The sequence below is a fragment of the Panthera onca genome, chromosome D1 (assembly GCF_046562875.1).
Source record: "Panthera onca isolate mPanOnc1 chromosome D1, mPanOnc1 haplotype 2, whole genome shotgun sequence".
NCBI classification, from domain to species: domain Eukaryota; kingdom Metazoa; phylum Chordata; class Mammalia; order Carnivora; family Felidae; genus Panthera; species Panthera onca.
Genome location: NC_138348.1, coordinates 68,831,725 through 68,859,438, shown reverse-complemented (window position 1 = coordinate 68,859,438; position 27,714 = coordinate 68,831,725). Strand labels below are relative to the sequence as shown.

Genomic DNA, 27,714 nt, shown 5'->3' with positions numbered 1-27,714 from the left:
GAATGATATGCCATGAATTAGCTGTGTCTCTTGGACAATTCAACACATCCTTTTTACTTCTCCTTCATATGTAAAAAGAATGCTGGGTTGAATCCTCTCATACATTCCTCCCAATTCCAATTCTAGGAGCTTTTCTTTATTAAAACATTAAAATGTTATTCATAATCTGTTATAAATTCTCAATTCTGCTGTAATTATGTTAACTGCTTTTTAGCCAAATAAATATTATAATCTATGGTTAAACCTCTCAAGACCAGCATAACTCAATGTTACTTTCTGTAAACTGTAAAATATAATTTCTATTTATTCCAAAGCTCTAGAAAATATGAAAACAAATATTATACTAACCCCTTGGGTTCTAAAAGAGAAATCTGGAAGTTGTACTAATTCTCAGAGGCCACTGAGGTCTCATAAATGTTAATGCATTGAAATATTTGTTGATGGTTATAAATTTAACTGATAATCTATTAATAATCTGGTTTGATAAAGAGAAAATAAATGCTAGCTCTTTGTTAAAAAAGAATTGTAAACTAAGTTAATAAATGGAGATTTATGACAGTTACAGTGAAAGTGCTAACAGCCTGATCAGATACTGAAAAGACAGTTACTGAATTAAAGAATTGAAACATTTCAGGGGTGCCTGGGTGGCTCAAGTCTGTTAAGCATCTGTCTTCAGTGATTCATGGGTTTGAGCCCTACATTGGGCTCTGTGCTGACAGCTCAGAGCCTGGAGTCTGCTCTGGATTCTGTGTCTCCCTCTCTCCCTGCCCCTCCCCTACTCGGCACTCTGTCTCTCTCTCAAAAATAAGTAAACAATAAAAAAAAAATAAGCATTTCAAAAACAGATTTCAATTGGAACTTTTCAAAAATAAAAAAAAAAGAAGATTGCCTGGCTGGCTCAAAGGGTGGAGTGTATGTCTCTTGATCTTGGGGTTGTAGGTTCAAGCCCCACATTGGGTGGAAAGATTACTTAAAAAATGAAAATCTTTATATATATTAAGAAAACTTCCCACTCAAAATCTTTTGAAGGAGGTTCCAGCTTTTGAATTTTCTCCATCTAAAAAAGGGATCATCATTTAAAGGAAAGAATTACATTATCATGAATCAAAGCCAAGAAACCCATTTAAAAAATCAGGATTTACTGACGTGACTAAAAAAAGTGCTGACAAATAATGCTAGCAACATTATTCAGAAGGACCCTTTACTCTATCCCACAGCAATTTTAAGCAGCTTAACATTGTTATAATGTAAAAAGCCAAGCATATACATACCTAAATAAGTAAAACATGCTACTAAATTAAGATGAAAACGCAATTTAAAGGGGATTTTGAAAAATGAGCCACAAACATTAGACTAAAAGCAAAGGGCTTCTATTTAAAATCAGTAAATTTTATGGTATGTAAATTGTAGGGGATTATGTAAAAATTTTGGATAAAGTAAAACACATCATCAATCCAACATCAAGAAATAACTGTTTTAAATAGCACAATTTTTACCTGTTAGTTTTATTTGGGTTATAATCATAAGATTCTTTAATTGCATTCATCATTCTCTTTGAATTGATCCTCCAAAGTTTAAGAGAGTGATCCATACCACAGGACATTATTTTTTCACCCAAAAGATCATAATCCTGTACGTAAAACAAAAAAGCTTAGACATACAAAACTGCCCAAATTAGACTATCCAATTTTCATCTGAGGTACAGTGTAGTGAAAATTGTATTTTAAGTCACAAACACTTTGAGTTTCATCTATGTAGCCCATAAATCAGAGCTGTTACTGATTTCAAGATTTAATTTTATCTGATTTGTCACCATAGCATATATGAGCTTATATAAGTCAAGAAAGTAAATTGTTTGAATTTAGTTTCATCTGTTCAATTATTTTTAAATATTACCTTTGCTTGATTTTGAAGGTAAATAGAATGCTGAAGTAATTATTCTATGATGCAAAGACCTAAGTTAGTTTTCTTTGTCTATTAAACAATGAAATTGACAGCTGTATGTGAAACTATACAATGAGTCTTTAAACAACTGAAATTTTGCTTTATGTGTATATTTAAGTCAAAATACTTCAGTTACATTAGGTAAGTTCACTTTTAAAAAGAAAAAAGGTCTAAAAAAAGGAAATAATGTATTTTAACTTTTTCATTTGCTATATACCAATTGTTAAGACTGCTAACAGATCATCCGTTGTAGCAACCTTAATGTACCTATTTCATAAAGCAATGAGGCACAGAGATGCTCTTTAATTTAGCATGTGATTCATGTGTTAATGAAAATCTCACACATCAGTCCTTCTAGTGGAACTCCTCCTGTATTATAGAGAAGAGGAAATAGACTGTGTACTGCTCTCATTTTAAGAAATAACAATAGGGGTGGGGCGCCTGGTTGGCTCAGTCGGTTGGGCGTCCAACTTCGGCTCAGGTCATGATCTCGCGGTCCGTGAGTTCGAGCCCCGCGTCGGGCTCTGGGCTGATGGCTCAGAGCCTGGAGCCTGCTTCCGATTCTGTGTCTCCCTCTCTCTCTGCCCCTCCCCCGTTCATGCTCTGTCTCTCTCTGTCTCAAAAATAAATAAAACGTTAAAAAAAAAATTTTTAAGAAATAACAATAGGGGCACCTGGGTGGCTCAGTCGGTTAAAAGTCTGACTTCGGCTCAGGTCACGATCTCACAGTTTGTGTGTTTGAGCCCCGGGTTGGGCTCTGTGCTGACAGTTCAGAGCCTAGAGCCTGCCTTGGATTCTGTGTCTCCCTCTCTCTGCTCCTCCCTCATTAATGCTCTGCCTCTATCTCTCAAAAATAAATAAAAGTTAAAAAAAATTTAAAAAAACAAAGAAAGAAAGAAATAACAATAGAAGGGCACCTGGCTGGCTCAGTCAGTAGAGCATGCAACTCTTGATCTTGGGGTTATGAACTTGAGCCACACACTCGGTGCAGAGATTACCTAAAAATAAAATCTTAAATAAAAAGAAAAAGAAAGAAAGAAAGAAAGAAAGAAAGAGCGAACGAACGAACAGTAAAGAGTTCTATCTATGGAGGAGAGTATCTTCCTTATTAATCTAGGTATTTGTGTTAAACCAACCTTCGAACTGATCACTGTTTTCCAAGAGCCTAAGGGCTTTAGATTCGTGTTTACTGAATTCAGAAGTCTGGTTGCTGCTACTTCTAATTACCTCAATGTCAACAGCAACATGACACCCTTAGAGCCAGTAGCTCTAATTTATAATTCTTAAAAAAAGGATGGTAGTCATGGGTCTTAAGACACAGAAGACAGGAGAGTGCTGCTGCAACTTTTAGAAAATCCAAGGTGACAAAGTAGGTGAAATCAGGTATGATTCTCACAAAAGCATACAAACCCCAACTTCCAATTATTTAGTACTTCCAATTAAAATGCTACCTGCTTCAAAACATGGTGCCCCTTTACATAGTTTAAGAAAATACTGAAGAGTTGTAAAACCACTAAGTAAGTTATAAATGGAACATAAGTAAAGCTAAAATAATGTAAAAATGTCAAGGGGGGCCTGGGTGGCTCAGTCAGTTGAGCTTCTGACTCTGGCTCAGGTCATCATCTCCTGGTCTGTGAGTTTGAGCCCCGCGTGGGGCTGACAGCTCAGAGCCTGGAGCCTGCTTCAGATTCTGTGTCTCCTTCTCTCTACCCTTCTCCCACTTGTGCTCTGTCTCTCAAAAATAAATGTAAAAAAAAAAAAAAAAAAAATTGAAAGATGAAAGTTGATCAATTGCTAACTGGCTTAACCTTTTTCTTTAATGACTGAGAAACAGCAAAACAAAAGTTAGCTTGGTGAGTTTTGATTGAACAAGTTCAAGGTATTCTTTCATGAGAATCCAGGTGTTGGTATAAAGTGCAAGAGTACAGATAAAACACAGAGCCTTACTCGCTTTATTCCTTCATCTGTAAGCTAATAACCTTGTTATATCACAAGTAAACGAAATGAGTGCCTGACAGGCTGTATGAAACAAACCACATGCTTTCTTATAAGAGTTCCATGGGGATCGTTCAGAGCTCTGTACACCTGAAGATCACCGCCCTGCAGCTTTCAACTTACAGCACTTAGAACTTCATCTCTGTGCCCTTCTACGCCTCCAAATATTGCCACCAGAGTGTCTGTTTGGATATTCCATAATCGTAAAGCATGATCTAGTATAGACATAAAAAAAATTAAAATGAACTTTAGTCATTCATTTACTCTGGACTTGCAAAACCTCTTTAAAGAAGTAAAAACTACTGAAGTTTGGAATTAAGTTATGCACAGTGGGGACTAAGCAGAATCCAATTATATAGCAATTTAAAATATTTACATCAACATGTAGACTTAAGTATGAGCTCAAACTTTCAAGATCAAAAAGAAGTATTTATGTGGTCTTAAAATATGTTTAGCTTATTTACCTCAAACAATTTCTTTTAAATAACATCTGATTTAATGGAGTCATGCTCATGACATAACACTTAGGGATTTGACATAAATAAAGTTTATGTTATGTCATAGAACAAGATACTACAGTTTTTCCCTCCATAGAATCCACATTTAGTAGTTGAAGGGGACTGAGCAGATTTACGAGATCTTTACAGTAAACCCAAAATAGGATTAAAAACTATACATATCACAACATACTTTTATAGTATTAAAGACCTCTTAGAAATATTAACTATAACTTGAGCAATCTCATCCACTAAGCATTAGCAACAAAATATACCGCATTAATATAAACATGAATGTACAGCTTGGTATCTGGCAATGCCCAAACTGTACATGACTATTAATCTATTCCATAGGGAACACTAAAAGACAGTAATAAATTATGTTTAGTAGTGGAAATTAACATTGCCATAAAAATTATTTCTTAAAAAAATTATTTCTTGATTCCAATTGTGTACAAGTTTTTGTGTGGACATTTACTTTCATTTCTCTTGACTACATATACACACACACGGAAGTGGTATTTCTATGTTTAACTTTTTGAGGAAATTCTAGACTTTTTTTAAGGTGGGTACATTTTACATTCCCACCAGCAATGTATAGGGGGTTCAAACTTCTCTACATTCTAATCAACAGGTTATTGTCTGTATGATTATAGTCATCCTACTAGGTATGAAATGGTCTCATTGTGGTTTTGATTTCTATTTCCCTAATGATAAATGATGCTGAGCACCTTTTCAAGTGCTCACTGGACAACTGTGTGTATTCTTTAGAGGAGGTCTATTCAAAACGTTTGACGCTTTTTTTAAAGGGTTGTCTTTATTGTTGAGTTGTAAGAGCTCTTTATACAAATCCCTTATTAGATATACAACTTGGAAAATATTTTATCATATTCTGTAGATTATTTTGCACAATGGGGGAAGAGCTGAGTTAAAAAGTTGTGATAGTTAGAACAAGTGCGGCATTATGACCCAGATCACCTGTAAAGAAATACCTGGGTCCAGCTACTATTATCAGAGGAAAGTTGTCAGCTCTTCCTAGGTGTCAATTTCTATACTTAAGCCTTGATAGTTAAAGAAAAATCACACTGAAGTATTTTCATGTAAGAATTTTGACTTGAGGACATCTTTTAATATAAACAGATTGAGGGGGAGATTACAGGTTTGATAAGCCTTTATTTTTTGACAAGCCTTTAAAAAGAATAAACTTGACTAGAATAATGTAGAAGTAAAAGGGAAAAAGGCAATCAAGAACAGAATGTAGAAATAAGAACAAGCCAGCTCATTTCAGAGAGCTCAGAAATGATTAAGAGGCCTGAATGAGCCCTGAATAAACTTATAATGCCAATATAGGCATACGGAAGGCTTTCTCTTTCTAAGTATGGGAAACATTTCAAAGAGCTTATACTAGAGAACTTAGCATTTTAAGGAAGTCTATTAGGGGATCCTTTACAAAACAAAAACTTTCTATATACATAGAGAAAAACAATTTTCAGATGCATTATTTCTTACTACATGACTGGTTAGTCATAAGATGATTTGCAAAACTTTTGAAAATTCTTAAAAATGTCCTAACTTTGATGTTCTGCCACTAAAATTAATAAAGTTTAATAAAATAATTCAAATGAGGATGAATGGTCATAACACACTACTGCACATAAGAAGGGTAACACATACTTAATCTTCAGTACCTATTATCTCATTTATATCTGATGTTAACAGTGTATTTTTCATGGTCTTTCAACTAATTCTTGGTCTGGGAATGCTAATAAGGTCTAAATAAATTCTTTTTAAATTTGGTCTTTTTTTTTTTAACCTAAGAACTCTCTGTCCCTTAAAAAAAAAAAAAAAATCATTTCCAAATAAATAGGACTAAAGAAACATTTGCTTCTCTTACCTTTACTTACTGACAGGAGAAGATTTGGATCTCTTGGGTGGAATTTCAGCTCATTGATAGCATTTCCATGGCCAACATAATGCTACAATAAATTTATAACATTCAACTTTCATATTAAATCAATAAATTCTCTCGTTAATCTTAAGAGAATGGAAAAATAGTTTCACTTAAAGTACTGGTTCTCAACCCTGGCTGCACATTAAAATCACCCAACAAAGTAAGGTTGAAAAAAAAAGAAAAAAAAGAAAAAAGACATTGAAGTCTCAACTGCAGGTATTTTGATTTGACTGGATTAGCTGAGGCCCAGCTAAGGATTTAAAAGACCCTCAGGTGATTCTAATGTGCCCTAGGGTTAAAAAACTTCTGATTTAAAGAGGTTTGTAAAACTTCTCTCAGTATCAAATTCCTAGGCTTCACCTTTTGGTTCTTTACAAGGTGCCCTTGACTCTAAATCCCTAATTAAAAGATTTGGAAAAGACTTACTCTTCCGCTATAGTTCATTCCAGACTCTCTGAATAAGGCAAGGCAGGAGGTAAATTATTCTATTTTTTAAAAATTTCGAATAAAAACTTCCTGCTTATTCCTTAATTTGTATTATCTAAATGTGACAAAGGTCTCAAAAGACTTGTCTAAAGGAAGCAAAAAGCAAAGTACAAATCAAGTTAGAAAGTATACAGATACTGATTCCACTAGTTTTAAATTAAAAAATGGTAAGTTTTCACAAGTGTGCATTCAAAACAGGGCAGATCTACAATGTAACCAAAAAACCCACCTTTATGCACTGCATTGTTATGGGATTAATTATCCTAATTATGCCTCTAGATCCGGCCACAGCCAGCAAAGGATGGCTTGTATTGCTATCATATGTCCATGCACAAGTATAGAAGTTTTCATCAGCCTAAGAAATGCCAGTTAAGAAATATAATTTGTTTTTGAAAAGTAAACACGTCAATGATTATAGTACAGTATAAGGAAAGCCCAAAGAAACGCTCAAGTTTTTACAAACCAGTCCTTCCACTCAATTTGATTACTATTCAGAGATGCTTTCACTCAACTGTCATTTGAAAGCAGCCATGAACAATATGTAAATGAATGGGTATGGTTGTGTACCAGTAAAAGTTTATTTACACAAACAGGTAGCTAGCCCCACAAGCTGTAATTTGCTGACCCCTGTTTTAGCCCAATACTTCTGAATATGCATCTCTAGAAAAAGATCAGCAACTATTCAGTTATCCACTTTTTCCTGTGAGACTTTCCCAGTAAGGCTACAGAGCACTTCTTTCCACATAAATGATGAAAGACTGAATATCCTCGCTTTTTCTTTTTCGCTAGCTTTTTCAAATGGATCTTAAAAGAAACAGCTTTGACTGTCTAACCTTTTGGCTTTTTAAACCTTTCTTTTTCTTTATGTACTCATGTTTTGCAATATTTTATTTCCTAAACAAACTGCATGTTTATTTTTTCCCTATAGGCTTTGTTGTTCAAATACTTGGGATGAATGCCAGTCACAGCTTCTGATCAACCCAAATTCATCAAATTAACTACCCTGACATGATAAAACTCTACGCAAGGTCAAAGAAACAGGTTTTAGCTACTCTCTTGCTATCATTCTCTACTACTGGATTTCCAATGCTCATCTCCAGACATCCTTCCTCCCTCCCTCATATCCACCTTAAAATACATTTCTAGGGATCAGGAAAATTAAACTAAATACAAGGAGTCTCTTATGACAGTAAAGGAATAGCACTGGGTAAAGAAAGGACAAAGTAATTAATTTAGAAAAGTTTTGGTGTACTTATTGAAATTTCTTTAGCCAAAGATATTAAAAACCCAGGAAAGGATACATCAGCATCCACATAAGATTGCAACAACCGGATTTCTCCTTGTGAGTGACATTCATATAAGGTAACCTAATAAGAACAAAAATACGGTAAAATTTCATTTCAAATACAAAAACATACTCTCTTCACCTGTGAAACATCTTAGTCACAAATGTGTCTTAGAGACACTATAGAAACTATTGCTTTAAAATAGCTTCTTTAGGGGCGCCTGTGCGACTGTTTGTTAAGTGTCTTACTTTGGGTTCAGGTCACGATCTCACGGTTCACAAGTTCGAGCCCCACACCAGGCTCTGTGCTGACAGCTCAGAGCGTGGAGCCTGCTTGATTCTGTGTCTCCCTCTCTCTCTTCCCCTCCCCCACTCATGCTGTCTTTCTCTCTGTCAAAAATAAGTAAACATTAAAAAAAAAAGTTAAAAATATCTTTTACTTATTTTTGAGAGAGAGAGAAAGTGAGAGCACAAGTAGGGAGGGGTAGACAGAAGATCCAAGGTGGGCTCCGTGCTGACAGCTGGGAGTCTGATACGAGGCTCGGATCCCCCACTGTTGAGATCATGACCTGAGCCCAAGTCAGACACTTAACCAACTGAGCCATCCAGGGGCCCCTAACTTTCTGATGTATGGGAGTCCTTTTTATTTGCCACATATTCTAAAATTAATACTATCTGTATAATATACAATTTAACTGTAATAAATTTCTTTCCATTTTTTATAGTTTATAGTTGTGTTAGCAGTAACTTAATAATTTCAATAGAAATAAGAACTAGCGGCGCCTTGGTGGGTCAGTCAGTCAAGCGTCCAGCTTCAGCTCAGGTCATGATCTTGTGGTCCCTGCGTTGGGCTCTGTGCTGACAGCTCAGAGCCTGGAGCCTGCTTTCAATTCTGCGTCTCTCTCTCTCTGCCCCTCTCCAGTGTGCACACACGTGCGCACTCTCCCAAAAATAAATAAACGTTAAAAAATTTTTTTAAAATATAGTAACTCTATAAATCACCTATCACTACTAAGTTAATAAAAGCTCTACATTAATAGTCTAAAAAAAATTCCTTATATGACTGCTAAACTAGGTTATATCCCAGAAGATAATTTTTTTTTAAAAGAAGTCCAAACAGAACTTTTTATAATTCAATATACTATGTAATGGCCTTCAATGTCATTTTTTTAAGTGTTTATTTTGAGTGAGAGAGAGATTAATTGTGAGTGGGAGAGGGGCTGAAAGAGAGGGAGAGACAAAATCCCAAGCAGGCTCCCATGCTGTCAGTGCAGAGCTCAAGAAACTGAGCCACCCAGGTGCACTCCCTTCAATGTCATTTTAAATGATAACAGGGATACTTTTTGTTAGAATGCATGGAATATTTAAAATAGCATACTGGAGCACAAATTATACTAATTCTCATATTATCATGGCCAAGTTAGTGAAGTATAATCTTAGGTTTACAGTGATGTCTTACTTAAAGTAGATTCAAACTAATCAATGCAGTATGCTCCCAACTAGGAAAAATAACCTTAATCTTTTCTTGAAACCACATCACTTTCCCCACAAATTTTTTTTTTTTCAAAGAACTTAGGAACCAGACAACTATAGGCAGGCTACATATCACAAACTACATTTGGCTAAACACCAAAAAAACCCCTGCTGTCCCATGTTATCAACTGTAGTAGCCGAGTTTCAAATTTTCAGAATTTCAACAACCTAGTAAAGCACCAGAGCCTTAAATGTAATTAGACCTTCCTTAAAGGAAGTTTTCCAGGAAATACCTAAAGTCAAATTTTACTTTTTAGAAAATAGGTATCTAGAAAAAAATGATCTAGCCCAGAATAGATGCATATGTGTTCCTGTGATTTGGAAATATGCTGACATTTGAAAAATATGGAGATGACAGTCCCTGGTTATAAAGTTAACTTTGAGAACAGAATACCAACGCTAACAAAAAACAAATACAGAAAACAGTGTGCATTAAATCATGTTCTTTTATTGCCTAAGAAGCTTAGCACAATTACTAAAGAACCATAACATTTTTTTTACTCAAAGTAACAAAGTATAAAACATCTCTCTGATTCACTCCTCTTCACCTCTTGGGCTAAAGGCAGAGGAAGTGACTTATATTTGTTATCAACCTATATCCAATTCGTCTATTTCCTCCATTTTTCTTTTTCCAAACACAACAATAAATTTCTACATTATTCCTCATAACTGCTAGTACAGTATTAATGGATACCCAGAATGTTAGCTAATACAAAGTTAAGAGGACAATTTTTCCTTGAGGTGATTTCAATTTAATAAATAACTCCAGAGACTCCCTGGAAAGCACTAAGGAATCTTCCTGTTCTCCATTTATTTAGAGTTAAATAGAATAATAAATTGCTATCCACCAGTTGAATCCCTGGTCTAACTGAAAAGTTAAATAATGGTTTCTGTTAAAATGTGCCAGCATGCTTCTTCCATACACTTCTTTTAGTTCAAGATACTTTTGGCTTCCTCAAATAAAAACAAATCTAACACAGATGTTTATTGAAAATCCTTAAAATACTTTGAATAACTATTATACAAATCTACTGGATATATGCTTTGTGTTTACAGAGAGCCACTAATTAAGTTTATTTTTAAGAAACTACAGACCATGGGGGCATCTGGGTGGCTCAGTCAGTTAAGCCTCCAGCCTGCAACTTCAGCTCAGGTTATGATCTCATGGTTCGTCAGTTCGAACCCCTGTTGAGCTCTGTGCTGACAGCTCAAAGCCTGGAGCCTGCTTCAGGTTCTGTCTCCCTCTCTCTCTGCCCCTCTCCCGCTTGCACTGTCTGTCTCTCTCTCTCTCTCTCTCTCTCTCTCAAAAATAAGTAAACATTAAAAAAAATATTAAAAAAAGGAAACTACAGACTTTGTATCTTAAATGATAAACTAGTTAAATCACTTCCAAAAACAGAAGTCAATTCTTTCAGCCATGCAAAACAAAATATTTATGAAGACAAAATATAAACAGAAACCTGTTTCATGAACAATTGGGAATACATGAAATAAAGATGGATTTTCAGTCATGAATACTAGTTTTAACAATTTTAGCTAGTTTTGACAATCACTAAAACGCTTTGCTTTTACATAAATACCATCAAACCAGCTATGCCAAATTTACTTCAAAATCATCACACTTTAATATTATAATAACACCAGAGTCTAATAATCAAGTCAAATGCCAAGCAGACCCCTGAACACTCACTCTGTTGCTTCCTACAGTTGCAAACACTAACGGATCTCCTTCTTTACTGTGCCAGTTAAATTGTACTCCAAACAATGGTTGATTATGATCTTCCTGTAAAATAATCATAAGAAAAATTACTATAATTTAGAAACAAAAGAATGGTGAACTGACCGTTTTCCCTTATAACCCCTCCCCCCTCCAAAAATGTAGGCTACTATTTAAGTCAGAGGTCAGGTAACAAGCATTCAACTATGAATTAATACGATTTGCCTTCTATTTACTTAAACTCAATCATATTCTTCTGAATCAAAATTAAACTGGTTTAATTATTGTAGATGCATTTAATCTCTTAGGAGGTAATTTATGTTTCTGAAATAGGAGATGAACAAATACACTAAGAGTTAATATAGCTTCTCTAACACTCACTAAACTTTATTAGGTTTAATTTTTCCCTTGTAAAGCAAAGCATATCAAACTCCATTCAAATCATTACTTTCTATTATTCCTATAGAAACAACTTTAAATAATCTTGATTTTGGGTCCTAAAAGAAAAATATCCCATGGAGTTTTATCATGAACAAGAATACTGGAACACTGGGGACCAGGGGTGACAATAGACTGTAACTTCAGTTACTAGGAAGCTATAAGGAGGTGCACAAAAAACATACGGTTAACCCTTGAACAACACAGGTCCACTTAAACACGGATTTTTTGGATAATTACAGTACTGTAAACGTATTTTCTCTTCCTTGTGATTTTCTTTTTTTTTAAGATTTTATTTTTATTTTATGTATTTTTAATGTTTTAATTTATTTTTGAGAGAGAGAGAGACAAAGCACAAGACAGGGAGGGGCAGAGAGGGAGAGACAAAATCAGAAGTAGGCTCCAGGCTCTGTGCTGACAGCTCAGACTCGTGAACTGTCTGGGGCTCGTCAAGTGGGGCTTGAGCTCATGAACAGCGAGATCTTGACCTGAGCCGAAGTCGGACGCTTAACCAACTGAGCCACCCAGGTGCCCCCCCTTGTGATTTTCTTAGTAACATTTTCTTTTCTCTAGCTTATTTTACTGTAAGAATGCAGCATGTAACATACAAAATACATGTTAATCGACTTTATGTTATTGGTAAGATTAACCAATAACCAATGTTATTGGTGAAGTATGTTATTGGCTTCTGGTCAGCAAGGGATTATTAGTGGTTAGGTTTTTGGGGAGTCAAAAGTTAAACTTGGATTCTCAACTGCACGGGGGCAGGGGTGACAGCATCCCAATCTCTAAGTTGTTCAAGGGTCAACAGTATTCACTTTTGTTCACAAAAATTATTTTTCAGCCTTAGAATTTTACTGGCAATCTCCTGGCACTGAACGTTAACTTTCACACTCGCTTTTAAAGTGTTAACAACTTTCATTTCTCATCCTTTGAAAAGCCACAGCTTTAGGCTTCTGAAATATTTAATCAAATTATTTAAACAGTCAAAACCAACATCTTCCAGATATATTATCTAAAAATGGGTTAAGATAATTAAATATTAACACAAAACTATTAATGGACACTTTGCTTTTTTAAAAAGTATATTAATTTCTCTCCTTCTAAGAGAATATAATTTGACGCACTGAGCCATGTATATTGCTACACTGACAAGAAAATAATTTCCCTAGAGACATAACTTCTTATGCTTTCCCAATACTTTACCTAAAAATATATTCTTATATTTAGAAAGATTCTAACTTACATACGTAAAAGATAATACAATGTATATTTTTGTCAGCGTAGGAAAAATACTCCCAAATTTAAAAAAGAGAAAAAGAATAATATGTAAAGGAAAACATTTTAAATAAATATCAATCCTTTTTATAACTAAAAATGCTTTTGAGGAAGCAGCAATTTAAATAACTCCAAAACCTTGTTTTCCCCAAATACTGAATGTTCAAAAAAGTTAATTTACACATTTTCCTTTGAAAACAATTTCAAATAAGACAAATGATAAGAATTAAATATTTAAAACCTGCAGAAAAACATGTTTCAATTTGTGCTGAAAGTTAATGGGTCACATTCAGTTCTTTTTAGTAACAGGTATCAGGAAATGGCTTTATGTTTTTAAAGTTTTAACAAAATGTGAAGAATAACATATCCCAAAATCTTTTATCTTAATACAAACAATAAAGAAAACCCTGTATGCAGTACTAGGTATTACCCATTTAAATTAAAACAAAACAAAAAAAGTTAAACAAATGGACTGTAATAACTATGTGGTCTATGCTAAAAAAAAAAACAACACCCTTCACAGCACTCTAATTTTAAACTTGACAAAGTACCTTGAGCATAAAATGTTTATCACTGAGAAATAATTCTGAAGCCTAGCATTCAGTCCACAGGATCTGTCTTTCAGCACATACCTTGAGACTATTTACACACTTGAAAGAATATTTGCATTTCTTTGACTTCCATTTTCCCTTCCCCCAACTTTTCCTTCCAGGAGCATTTGGTGTATTTGTAGGTGTATCAGGGCGTTCAGTGTTTGTACCACTTTCTATACTGACAGCATCATCCTGTAAGCAGTAAATTGGGAAAAATTACGTGAAACAGCAATACTGCAGCAGCAAATCACAGGGTAGCTGCTCAATGACCTAAAAGCAGTGATTAATAAATTCTGTAAGAAATGCAAAAATTTATTCCTGTCTCCAAATAAGGATATAAAGGAAACTAGCTACACTTTAGGATTTGTGGATTTCAGCAACAATCTAAACAAAAAAGCTAATCAGAATAATGAGAATAATACTGCCTTTAAATAACAAAGCATTGGTCTGTGCCAGCCACCTTAATACACTGGCTCATTTCATCTTTACAGCTCTTCACAGAAGGTACTGTTAGATAAGAAAGTGTTGTTTAGAGATCCTAAGAGGTCTCTTGCTACTAGGGTTGCTGGGATTCAAAACAAGCTGTGACTCCTAAATCTGACTGAACTACATGTTACATGTCTTCATAATTTATTTGACCGCTGCTCTGTTTGCAGCACGGGGGTTGGTAGCCCTTTGAGGATGATGGAGTATTGATGCCTCTTATCTTAGATGTAGTTTTTGAAAATCCTGTTATTCAAATTCCGCTTAATTATAACACAAACCATTTAGAATCTTTATAAAATCCTACATATTCTGTGCTATTTACAAGTGACATTTGCCTCACAGCGCTTATGTAATAATGATACTTTTATAGAACTCCAGAAACTCTATAATTAAAGTAAAATCATTCCGAATGTAGAAATGACTGCAGGAAACCATGAAAATTCACTTAATTTATACCCTATCTCCAGTGCACAAAATACATTCATGGCCCTCTAATCTAAGATTTAACTACCTCCTTTGATTACATATTCCAGTATGTTCTTTGGAATAAAGAGATTTATTTAAACCTATTGCCTTAGGGCAACAGCTCCTAAATTCATTCCATAGAAAGGCTGTTTTTGCAGAATGCCTGTTAACATCTATTAGAACAAGTCTAGGAAACACTGCCTTAGGGGCTATTTCTAAATGATTGCTTCCTAAACCTGGTGTTACATTTACAAAAGGGTAAAAATTAACTGGAGTGTCAAAAAGCATATAAAAAATTAATACCATACAAACTCACCTAAAAACAGTATGGTTTTATACAATTGTTCTTGGGGGTAGTCTTCAAAACTTCAAATGGTTCCTACCTTTTTAAAAAATACACTAATTATTCTGGAATATACTGAATTGGATGAAAAGACTAGATAGATGGTACATAATAGGTGCTCAATATTTGGAATTTTAATTTTAATGTAAATATAATCAGATAAAAAATGTAAACTTTTAAGTTCAGTTCCCAGGCTGAAATCATGGTTTATATCTCTATTTCTCCCCCTCTTCACAGTTTCAGAGTTAACATCTAGTGCAGAAAGTAACCGTCTTTCAGTGGAAAACTATGCATTATCTATAGCACCTTTCCAGGTTATCATATTCTAGCCCTCTTCATTGCCTTTAAACCTCACAACTCATTTTATATTGTGGGTAACTAACTTACACTCCTGTAAATTCTGTCTCCAAAGGTAAAGGCTCAAAATATCTTCCCTTCTACTCTGGAAAAAAACTTTTGTCTCCATTTCCAATTTCACCTCTACATTCCTTTAATGTATACTGTCTGACTTACACTTGCCCAGTTCTCTCACATGAGTAAAATGAAAATTATGTTTCACTTACCGTTTTTATGGAAATTGTCTTTTAACACTGGAGAAATGAAATAATAAAACTGACATTTATTCACCAGCTTCTTTACATTCTGGCCCGAATTTCAACCGCTAATCAAGAAACCACACAAAACCCTGTTTTGTTTTTTTTAACTGACCACTTAACTTACCCACCTCCTTCCAAAGGAAAATCACAAAGGAATCAAATGGAAATGCAAGTCGCAATGCTTTAATTTTATCTTTAAATTAAAATCAAACCTTTGCTGAGTATCTGTGTATAGGGTGATTTCCACTTTGGCCCCTCCTCAAAGTACAGAATGATGATATGGCACTACCATCTTCATTTGCCCAACAAGAAAACAGGGATAGTAATTTGTCCCTTAATCTTGCCACAGGTTGCTTAAGCAAAGGATAAGTCTCCAGATTTAGCCCTCTGCTAGGCAACCATTAGTACTCTTCTAAAAGTTACATACTCTGCAGTCCTAAGACCTTTAAAAATTCAATAAAATGGCATATACATATATATTTAAACTTAAAATATGTCCTTTCAATTCTCTGATTCACATTCACAGTAGTATTTGCTCAGGTTACCTTAACTCCAACTCAAAAACACCACATTCTTTCCTCACTTCCTTTTGGCCTTCTCTTCGCTATTTGGTTTCCAAAGAGTTAAGACCACTGCCCCGTTAGCTTTTTCTGAACTAATTTTTCTACAGAGTTCTCTACTGCTTTTCCTTATTGCTTCGTCCTAACTTATGTCCTACATCTGAGGTCCTTGGGTGGAATTCAGAGGGTGTCTGAACCTAAATGGCAAAACAAACCCGCTTAATGTTCACCATCTTTAACTGAAATTTAGCACTTTCTTCTATTAAATGAAGGTAACATACTGCTGTAGCTGTGACTTTCTCATCAGTGGAAATCAAGTATTTTTATATCATATGCTAGTAGTTGCAGATATCAAAAAATTGCCTATGCCCATCATTACTACCAGACACCTTTCCAGATTTAGTTACTTAATGTGCTGCTAATAAAGAAGCACTTTCTTTAAACACTTTATATTAAAGGACTTAATTTATGAAAAAAATCTTAAATTTGTTTTGAAAATATTTTTAAGGTATTTCATAATTTTATTATTTTGTTCATAATCTTATATATTGTATTTTATACATTTAAAATGTTGTTCTGAGAAGACCACCCAGGATTCATTGAAGTGTTCCAACGCACAAAAAAGGTTTAAAGTCCCTACCCAAATCAGGGAACCAAAACAAAGGCTTACTCCATTGTTTGGTTCTAAGCAGCTTTAGAATGCAAAGAATATATCCTCCTTAAGGGTCTACCAAAAACAAAACAAAAACAAAAACAAAAACATGCAATTTATTTTGTTCCCTGAAGTTTTCCTCAGTCTAGATTATTGGCATTTTCATTACAGTTCTGCTTGATTAGTATGCGCAAGGGCCAGAAGCATTAAGTCTTCACAGTAACTAACACTTGTATAGTACTTCTGGGGCAGGCACTCTTTTCATCACTTTACCTGTATTATCTCTTTTAGCCCTCACAAATACTCGAGGTAAAGGCCATTATTTCTAAGAAACTGATGAAACCAGACCAAGTACCTTGCTCAGGGTCAAGCACCCAGTAAGGAGTAGATTTGGAAATTTTAACTTAACATGTGGATCCAATCTGTACTCCTAACCTAATCTGCCCAGAAAACACTTTTTAAAAAGCAGAAATAAAACAGGTTCCAAGGACTAGAATGAAGAAGGTCAACAATGTTAGAAAGTAATATATAAGACTGAGAAGCACAAACAGGAAAAAGATTTGAGGTAACATTCAACACCTAAAATTTCTAGAAACTTTAAGTTGGAACTAACAATTCCCCAAACATCTTTCTTCTATCTGCAAAAATATTCTTTCCCATCTCGAGTGAAACTTTCGGTAATGACCCCATGCCATACATATCCTTCAGTCGGTGATGTAATGATGTAGAATTTAGGAACGGGGTGTGTATCATAGCGTTTATTCCTAAAACTAGCCAAAAGGACGAGAAAATGAAGAATTTACATCACGCTCCTATAACACTTTAAAGATTTAAAAAACATATTCAGATTCTATTGCCATATATTATGAAAAGAAGGTTCACACTGTGCAGTAATACCTTTGAACTGTCAAGACATTTTGCTGATCGTATTGGATATAAACTTAAAATTAATGTCACTTTAGTTATTACTGGCGACTTACCTAACACTAGATGATTATGGAGATCCATTTCAGAGCTTAAAAAAAAAGTCTGATTCCAAAATACCTTACACTTGCGAAGCCACTGGCCCACACCTAAAAACATCTGCCTTTACCACTGTTACCTAAAATCTTCCAGGTCATCCCCTTTATTTTAGTAAAAATTTTCAGAACAGTAATCGACTCTTAGTACTTCAACGGTGATTTCCCTCTCCGACTCAGAAGACGACCCTCTCAATTCCGCTCCTCCGGAAGAAAAGCCGCCTGTCAGGCACACCCCATTCCCATCCAAAAGACAGAAGTAGACATAAAACCCCACCTTTAGAAGAGTCACCCATATCCCTTAAAACGAAGATCTATCTACTCTTCCCATCCTGAACAGCATGTAAAGGTCAAAAAAGTGACACAATCCCCAAACTCCTCTTAAAAAGTCACTAACACACTCTGGCTCCTCCTTCCAACTTTCTCAGAAAAAACTCTAACTTGCCTTTTAAACTACTGGAATCTCAGATCTGCACTCTCCCCAAATCTCCCAAAGGCCCAAACACTGCCCAACAACCACGCAAAAGGATCTCAGAGCAGACCCCTTCAGACCCTCCTCCCACCACGCTCTCTTAAACCACTCTCCTTCGCCAAGTTTCTGTTTGCTCTCGGCCCCTGCTCAAAATCCCCATAGAGACAAGTTCGATTTTCTCCTCCACGCCCGCGTTTTCCTGCGGGTGACACCTCTCCCTCCCCCCCCCCCGCCAAAGCAGCCCGCCCGCCCCCGCACCGACAGTTTAAAAAGAATTTAAAACTTTCATTCCAGAGTTCCGTCCACACTGCTCTGGGCTGCACTCACATTCTCGTCTCCAGAGAGGTCGGGGTTGCTGTTCTCGTCGCTGCTCAGCTTCTGCTTCTTGGCCGCAGGCATGTCTGTTCCCGCCGGCGCTGTCGACACTTCCCTCTCGGACATATTCCTCCGCCTCCCTCCAGGTTCCTGCCGCCTAGGGCGGGGCCTCCGCCACACCGCCGTCAAGCAAGCCCGGCCGGAGCCTGCCGCAAAGTTGCCACTGCCGCCGCCACCTCCACCGCTCCCCCCACTGTCGCAAACCGCGCCCAGCCGCCGAGGCGGGCGTGCGTGCGACCCCGCCACACTGCTGAAAAAGGGGCGCGCGTGCGCGCCCTCCCGCGCAGCTTCCTGGCTCTTTCCCTTTCCCTGCTCCCGTCTTGCCCTTTTCCCGCCGCCCTCCCGGCAGTTTGCACGGAGAGGTGAAGATCCGTTAGCTTTCGAGAGCAGTATTTCGTACGTCCTTTCCCTACTGCCGCCTCGAAAAAGGAGGAGCGGAACTCAAAGGGATGCCCCCTCACCCCCTTCCTCCTTCCAAAGACGTTTCAGCCGCAATCGGCCCAATCCTTCGATCCCCGACCCGCTGCAAGGACTCGAAAGTCTGTGGAATGGACTAGACCACCAATGTTCCAGGGGATGGGGGAAGATACGAGAAGTCACCTCTTGCTTTAGCGGCATATGCCAAGCGTCCTTAATCTTGAGTTCGGAGGACAACTCTTTCACGTTATTCATGGAACTGTTGAAGCTCTAGCTTTTGGTTGTCATTAGGAGTTGGAAAACTGTAGAGTGCCTCTCACTTGTCTCCCCCATCTAACAAATGGAAGTTACCCGGTAAGAGGTGCGCATGCGCTGGGGCGTATTCTCGCGCTGGGTTGTCCAGACCCGCCTACTCGGGCCCCTCCTCTTCGAAAGCTTGTTTGCTGAACCAGGTAGTCTTCCACCGGGTTGCTATAGTCCGGGATGGATTTCGAAGAACGACGAAGTCATAGTATCTGGATGCGTCCTAAAGTCTTGATGAATATTTAATATGATGAATATTTATTTCAATCAGTGATTCTTCTCACCCAATTGGTGCCAACATTGGGTATCGTTTAATTTAGGAATATCCTGTAATTATGATTTTAGACTCCAATGAGTTATAGCCTAAAGGGCTCTTTTTAACTGTTAAAAAAATTGTCAAGGTCTGAAAATAAGTAGTTATCTCCAACTATGTATAAGGCTGTGATACTTAACAGACAAAATTTGGAGACATACCAGATAAAATTTTAGGGAAAGGCAACATAACTGGTATACTTGACCAAAATGTTTGTTTCCAACAAGTGTTAGTATATCTGGGCTCTTGACATGTGTCATATACATTGGCGAAACTTGTGGATTTGTTAGATGGTTCATTAAGTCACGTAATCAAATCAGGAAAAGGAGGGCCAGGTCAAGAAATAAAAGCCAGACCCTCAGCCCCCTTTTTGGTAGCTCTTAGTTGTGACTACTTCTCTTTCTGGGCCTCATTGCCCTCATCCATAAAACTGAGGAAATTGGAAGGGACCTGACACTTCTTGAGCACCTACTTAATAATACATATTTTTTCTCTCTTATAACTCATTACATCATCCAGTGGATAACCTGAATAGAGTGCCCCATACATAAAATTCTTGTGTACTTGAATTATTTTTGCATGATTCCTTAAGAGAGAATATCAGTTTCATTATCTGCAGCTTGCAAAGTCACTTTTCCTTTTGGGAACGGAGTTAAGAATGATAAAAAGGAAGGTAAGGTAAGGCAAAGGGCAGAATAAGGTTTTTGCAGTGAAGATTTAGGAAAAATAAGCTGAAAAAAATTAAAGTTCAGGTCTTAATAATAATAGTAATTGCAGTCATTTGCTGAATTCTTCTAATGTTCCAGGCACTACTAATTACTTCTCAATTGGTGAGAAAGAGATGTGACTTGTATGGAGTCAGCCACTGAGAAAGTAAGATGTGCTTTGGTATGACATTTTCATGGGCAGAGACAAACTTCCCCTGTCTGTTGAAAAGATTGTGAAACTTTGCTCTACAATTAAAGACTAATCAACTAAAACATTTCCAATCCAAATTACTCTATGTGTCTGGGATCAGTAGGAGCTGGGAAGTGGGAGTCAAATTCTGATCATAAAATGAAGAAAGTTGCTGAACATTTGAAAAAGGACATAGATGGAAGGAAAATGCCTCTAAGCATGCATGTTATCTGTAACAAAGCAAAAATACTTTTAAAGAGTTTTGTTACAACTTGCAAGGATATTTTAATTATTTTAATTTTTTATGGGTCAGGGATAATAAATGGAAATTAGTTAAAGCTCATTACTGATGTTAAAAAATCATTTTGACACTTGTTAAAATAGTAGTGAACTTTATTCAGGATTATTGTAATAGGTGTCAAGACTGTTGCAATAGGAAAGAGATAGGGCTCAACTCTGAAACACAGCAAGGACAAGTGAGGACTTATAATCAAGGAGCAGAGTTGGAGTTGAAGGAGTTTAGGACTTGCCATCCACAATATGCTGCTTTGGTATATTGGTGATTTTGAGCTAAATGCACTTGAAAAAAAAAAGGCTTCCTCTAAACTCTTCTTATCTGCCTGAAGACAGATCCTCCAAAAGGAGCTCAACTGTTACAAATCCCCTCCCCAGGAGTTTCATCAACCAGAGAAGACTGACTTATCACAGAAAAGACTAGAAGTCACACCACACCCAGACAGACTTTGTCACAAACTATCAGAGCTCCCATATATTCTAATGACCTATTCATCTTTCCAAAAAATCATTTACTTTTCCCTGTGTGACATACATCTCCCAACTCCTTCCCCTATGGAGATGGTATAAACTCAAATCTCACTGCTTTTTGGGGTATTCACTTTTTTCCCCCTGTGATGCCCTGTGCGTGTTGTATTAAAAGTTAATAAACATGTATACCTTTTCTCCTGTTAATCTGTCTGTTGTCAGTTTATTTCCTAGACTCAGCTATCCAACCCAGGAGGGTAGAGGGAACGTTTCCTCCCCTGTGGGTGGGGGATGGACAGAAACTTAGAGGAAACATCCAGGGTAGGAGGATTCTTTGTAAACTGACTTGCCAGGATGATCAGATATCCAGAGTGGGGAATAAGAATTTGATCAGCTATCAAGGGTGGGGATTCTCTCTAAACTGATTTAGGATTCTTGCTACAACTGGACTAGGGAGACCAAAGACAGGACCCAAGGATAAGGCCTATTGAGAAGAGGGCCCAGAGGAGCCACACTACAATTTGGTCAAGAGGAGAGTCTTTGTCACTAATCTAACACATATAAAATATCATAGGTGTCTCATTTGGAGTGCTATCTCTATGGCATTAATTTAATAAACACAAAAGACTAATTACCTATTTAATAAATTTTCAACACCAAATTACTGTGAGGGATTTCAGAAACCATTACAGTTTAAGTCTTACCACCCACAGTTTTACAAATGTGGAAACTATGATTTAGTGTAATTAAACAATTTGCCCAAAGACACACAGCTCTTCAACATGGCAAAGCTGGGGTGCCCCAGTGGCTCAATTGGTTAAGCATCCGACTAAGGCTCAGGTCATGATCTTGAGGTCTGTGATTTCAGGCCCAGTGTTGGGCTCTGTGCTGACAGCTCAGACCCTGGAGCCTGCTTCAAATTCTGTGTGTGTGTGTGTGTGTGTGTGTGTGTGTGTGTGTGTGTGTGTTTCTCTCTCTCTGCCCTTTCCCCACTTGGGCTCTTTCTCTCTCAAAAATAAATAAATATTAAAAAAAAATTTTTTTTAAACAAAATGGCAAAGCTAAGGATCATATTTAGGTCTGATTGGTTGGAAAGCCAAAGCACTTTTGCCTCAAGGTGATAAACCCAGGCAGCTCTAGATTTATGTAATTCTACTCAGGTGCTTGGTCTTTAGACCACATAATCTTCTATACACTATCAAAGAAAGCTACCTAACTTGAGACAGAAAGAAAACATAACTGGAGAAACAAGGGAATCCAAATGAAGTCTGGAGTTTAGTTAATGGTTACAGACATATTTTAGTTTTTTAAATTTTGACAAATGTGCCATGGTAATATAAATGTTAAAAATGAGGGAAACCGAGTGAAGGGTATACAGGAAGTCTCAATACTATCTTTGTAACTTTTCTTTAAAATTATCCCCTATACACCAAAAACCCTACTTAAAAAAAATCTATTTCATATTAGACTTTGGGGAACACTAGACAGAAATACCCGTTAGACTTCAAATAAGTGGTTGACCCATCTTGAAAAACTTATAAAGATCATTTATTTATAAAGAAAAGAAACTTTACAGCCTCCCTTCCTATTGTTTTATAGTATCATGTAAGCTTCAACTCAGGAAATGAATTTCAAAAGCTAAATTAAATCCTTCCCATTTCAATTGAAGTCTATTTCTCATTCATTCAACATTTTTTTGTCTCTTCTGCTTCATAAATAGCAGCTGTTCATCATCACTCATGCACTCTGTAATCATAGCCTTGCAGATCCAGTTTTCTATGAACAGAACATCATATGGCTTCTTTGAACATTTTAAAATCAATCAGGAGGAATTTACTGAATGCCATTTATGTGCAAAGCATTAAGGTAATTATATGGGGGGGGGGGGGGGCGGCTAAAAAGGGAAAATAAGACACAGTCCCTGCCTTCAAAAAGCCGAATATGCTTCCAGCATTAAAAAATATCTCATGCAGGGGCTCCTGGGGTGGTTCAGTCAGTAAAGCAACTGACTTTAGCTCAGGTCACGATCTTACAGTTCGTGGGTTTGAGCCCCGTGTCGGGCTCTGTGCTGACAGCTCAGATCCTGAAGCCTGCTTTGGATTCTGTCTCCCTCTCTCTCTGCCCCTCTCCCACTCATTCTCTCTCTCTCTCTCAAAAATAAATAAATATTTTAAAAAAATTTTTTTAAAAGTCTCATGCAGGGGCACCTGGGTGGCTCAGTTGGTTGAGCATCCGACTTTGGCTCAGGTCATGATCAAGCAGTTCATGAGTTCAAGCCCCACATTGGGCTCACTGCTGTCAGCCTGTCAGAGCACAGCCTACTTTGGTTCCTCTGTCCCTCACTCTCTGCCTCTCCCCCGCTTGTGCTCTCTCAAAAATAAATACTGAAAAAAAAATATAGATGTCTCATGCAGACTTTCTGCCTGCATTTTGAGAGTGGTTCTTCCCAAGAAGGTGCTGGTGCTGCATCAGTCATGGATTCTTGTCAGCCCTGCCACTCTAATCCTTGGAATCTTGACTCAGTATAATTCTGTTCCCAGCCTGCCTCTTTTGAAGCTCTCCAGCTGAGGGAGGGGACCCCACTTCTCTCTTGGGGGGTGTTTGCTAACACCTCTGCATACCTTTGCCCAACAGCACACAGCAGGGCTCTCCTCCCATATCCAGAAGGTAGATGGCGTTTTGTTTCCTCATCATCCCAGCTTCGCAGGTGAACAAAGGAAGTAGGAAGTTGGAATGAGGAGCACAGAGCATGTCCCCAGATGTGAGATATTCCTAGACTGCAATTCAACTTCTCATCAACAGCTTACCTGGCATTCTCCAAAATGTATGTGATCTTAATATCTTTGCTTCAATTAAAGTTTTCTGAAAGGAGATGCCTTATCCTTACCAATGAGAGCTGTCAACTTCTCTTGTTTCCTGGTTTGGATAAGCTGCCCATTGCGTCAGTTGGCTAACTGAAGCCAAATGTAGCTGCCTGGTTATATTAATATCATTTTTCTTCCTCATACACTTTTTGATTCTCCTAATGTTTTCTTTCCCTCAGTCTGATTGATCCTCTTTTCTGGTTGTTATGGATCTGTAAAATATTTCCCTTTCATCTGTTACTAATACTGAGCAACTACAATATAAGGCAAAACATCCTCTGATTTTTCTGCACTTGCCCAAGATTTTAGATTAATCGTTGAAGGGTTGTGTTCCTATGCCACTGAAGAAAAACAGGTCAACCCCTCAGAAATGAGCTCATGCTCTAAAACTTAAGTGATTTGCATGTAAATTATAATCTGTCCAATATTTAAATCTAGGTGTTTTTAGGGCAGACTTAAACCCTAAAAGCAGAGGTTGGAAAAGTACAGCCTGTAGAGGCTGCTTTTAGACAACCGACTTGAGCAATGGAAACCTGAGTATGGTAGAAGGGCCCATAGTAACCACCAGCCTGAATACAAACAGGCCCATTAGGTGACCTACCTCAAAATATCCATAAGCCCTAGCTGACCAAAGAGTTAGTTACATCCAGGCACAGGTGTCAAAAAAGGAAAAATTCTGGGGCACCTTGGGTGGGTCAGTTGGCCGAGCACCTAATTCTTGATTTCTGCTCAGGTCATGATTCCAAGGGTCCTGGGATCAAGCCCTGTGTTGGGCTCCGTGCTGAGCGTGAAGCCTGCCTAAGATTCTCTCTCTCTCTCCTTCTCCTTCTGCCCTCTACCTGGCTTGTGCATGCTCTCTCTCTAAAATAAAAACTTTGTTAAAAAGGAAAATTCCATACATTCCCATATCTCCTCACCTTGCCCCCTTAACTAGAGCCCCCCACCACTGCCCCCTGCCAGACAGTCTCTCCTTTGCTGTCCTGCCCGCTGCTCCCTTGCAGTGTATTCAATAAACTTCCATCTCCTTTGTTCTGCCTTGGGTGAATTCTTTCACATTCTACACCACTGGCCTCCACCCAACCGGGTCGCCCCACATTTGGTGGACCCTGCATTTGTTGGGGAGATTTTGCTGGCTCTCCCCGGATTCTCCAGGAATTTCTCCAGACCTTCCCTTGGTGGACCAATTGTGGTATTCCCTGGAGAACTGATGTCCTCCAGCCAAGGTTACTCCTCGGTGAGGATCTGAAGCCCCAGAGAGAACCAGCTGGACCACCCTTGCCCCAAAGGGTGAGGGATTTCCCCACTTGCCCTCTGAAGGGATCCTTCCCTCCCTCTCCTTTCTCTTTTTGGCCCTTCCACGTTCTTAAAAAAATTTTTTTTTTGTTAATGTTTATTCATTTTTGAGAGACAGAGAGACAGAGCATGAGTGGGAAGGGGCAGAGAGAGAGGGAGACACAGAATCTGAAGCAGGCTCCAGCCTCTGAGCTGTCAGCACAGAGCCCAATGCAGGGCTTGAACTCAAGAACTGTGAGATCATGACCTGAGCCAAAGTCAGACGCTCAACCAACTGAGCCACCCAGGTGCCTCTGGCCCTTCTGCGTTCTTAACCCTACTTGCAGACCAAATGTTTGTAAATAAACATTTTTTTTTGTAAATAAAATTTTATTGGAACACAGCCATGCTTGTTGCATATTATCTATGGCTTCTATTGTGTTACAACAGCAGAGCTGACAGAACCTATATGGACCTCAAAGCCTGAAATACTTGACAACTGGTCTTTCACTAAAAAAGTCTGCTGACCTCTGACTTAGACAGAGGTCAGAGTTTTTCCACTTTTTTTTTTTTCAATGTTCATTTATTTTTGAGAGAGAGAGAGAGAGAGAGAGAGAGAAACAAAGCAGGAGCAGGGGAGGGGCAGAGAGAGGAGACAACACAGAATCTGAAGCAGGCTCCAAACTGTCAGGACAGAACCCGACATGGGGCTGGAACTCATGGACCTTGAGATCATGTCCTGAGCTGAAACCAATAGTTGGACGCTTAACCAACTGAACCACCCAGGCACCCCCAGAGTTTTCCACTTCTGAATAACTACCCAAGGGTGAGGTGGCCATCTTTAAATCTCTGTGACATACCCAGAGGCTAGGTGAAATGAATTGCCTTAGCTGTGGCCTGGGCCCCAGCCCATGACAGAGGGATCCCAGTACCTAGAAGTTTGTTGAGGCAGTGGTAAATGCATCTCCTGCTGAGCTGCTGCAGGATTTGAGGCAAATTTTTTAGCTTTCATGGGTCTGTGTCTTATGCAGAGAACTGCATGAAATGCTGTGAGCTTCTTAGTAGAAAAGGATTATTCGATACAGGCATGAAACTAGGATAATTCACCCTCAGACTAGTTTTCTCATCTCTGGTGTCTTGTGCAGTCCTCACTCATTGGCTCTTCCAGCAGAATGTGGCTCCTTTGTCTCTAGCACCTGCATTTCAGGGATGCTACCTGAAGGGGGCAGTAAAGGCCTCTGGTAAACAAAGCAGAGCAAAGCAGAGCTAGGAGTGTTGGTTAAAGAAGGCTGTAGAAGAGAGTGGATGGGAGCAAGAGCCCAAGAGGCAGGTTGCCTTGTGGGGCCTGCAGGACCATGGGACCTGGAGTCAAAACTGAACATCTCTGGGGTGCCTGGTTGGCTCAGTCAGTTAAGTGACCGACTCTTGGTTTTGGCTCAGGTCATGATCTCACAGTTTCATGAGTTCAAGCTCCATGTCAGGCTCTGCACTGGCAGCTTGGAGCCTGGTTGGGATTCTCTCTCTCTCCCTCTATTTCTGCCCCTCCCCGACTTGCGCTGTCTCTGTCTCTCAAAATAAATAAATAAACTTAAAAAACAAACAAATACTGAACATCTCCAAGACTTGGTTATTTCATCTCTGCAGTGAGGTAATAGTAATACCTACTTCATAACATATGTTATGCCCCTAGTACAAAATGTGGAGTAATACATGGGATTGTTTAATATTATTTATGTCATCATTTAAAAAGCACACTGCAAACAAATAAAGAACAAACAGGAAAATGGCTTCCTAGAAAAATGAAAGAAGCATATTACAACACTGTATAGACTTGGGCCCTAATCCTGTTAACAATATGTACACAACCACATAGACAACAGAAGAGATACATGAAGATACTCAGGAGCCATCTTACGATAATGGGGTTATGAGTCATTGACATTTTTTTGGTACCTTCCTGCCATTTTACAGTTTTCTACATAATGTGTGGGTTTTATTTTCAGAAAAGAAAAGCCAAAAGGATAATCATGACTGAATGTTTCAAAGAAGTTCTTAGAGGACAGGGAGCCTGTGGAAGCAGCCCCAAGCCCCAAGTCACCACCTCAGGGTATGCTGTTTGGTACAGTTACTGGGACAGCTTTGAATATTGTGCAGTGATCTGCCAGAGTAAGGGATTCTACTTTCTCACTCAGTTTCCTTAA

The 27,714-nt window shown here is 37.9% G+C and overlaps 1 protein-coding gene across 2 annotated transcripts in view; it reads right to left on the bottom strand.

Moving 5' to 3' along the window:
* EED (embryonic ectoderm development) overlaps window positions 1-19,363 on the bottom strand; it is a 30,194-nt gene extending 10,831 nt beyond the window's left edge. The window contains exons 1-8 of one of the 2 annotated variants that reach the window (XM_060605424.3): window positions 18,638-19,363; window positions 13,757-13,909; window positions 11,382-11,474; window positions 8,175-8,240; window positions 7,103-7,228; window positions 6,331-6,412; window positions 4,063-4,154; window positions 1,497-1,630 (exon numbers count right to left, since the gene is read on the bottom strand). In XM_060605424.3, coding sequence (XP_060461407.1) covers window positions 1,497-1,630; window positions 4,063-4,154; window positions 6,331-6,412; window positions 7,103-7,228; window positions 8,175-8,240; window positions 11,382-11,474; window positions 13,757-13,909; window positions 18,638-18,751 — 860 coding nt within the window. In that variant the 5' untranslated portion in view covers window positions 18,752-19,363. The remainder of the gene's footprint in view (window positions 1-1,496; window positions 1,631-4,062; window positions 4,155-6,330; window positions 6,413-7,102; window positions 7,229-8,174; window positions 8,241-11,381; window positions 11,475-13,756; window positions 13,910-18,637) is intronic. The other variant, XM_060605425.3, reaches the window with a different exon arrangement.
* Between the last annotated feature and the right edge of the window lie 8,351 nt (window positions 19,364-27,714).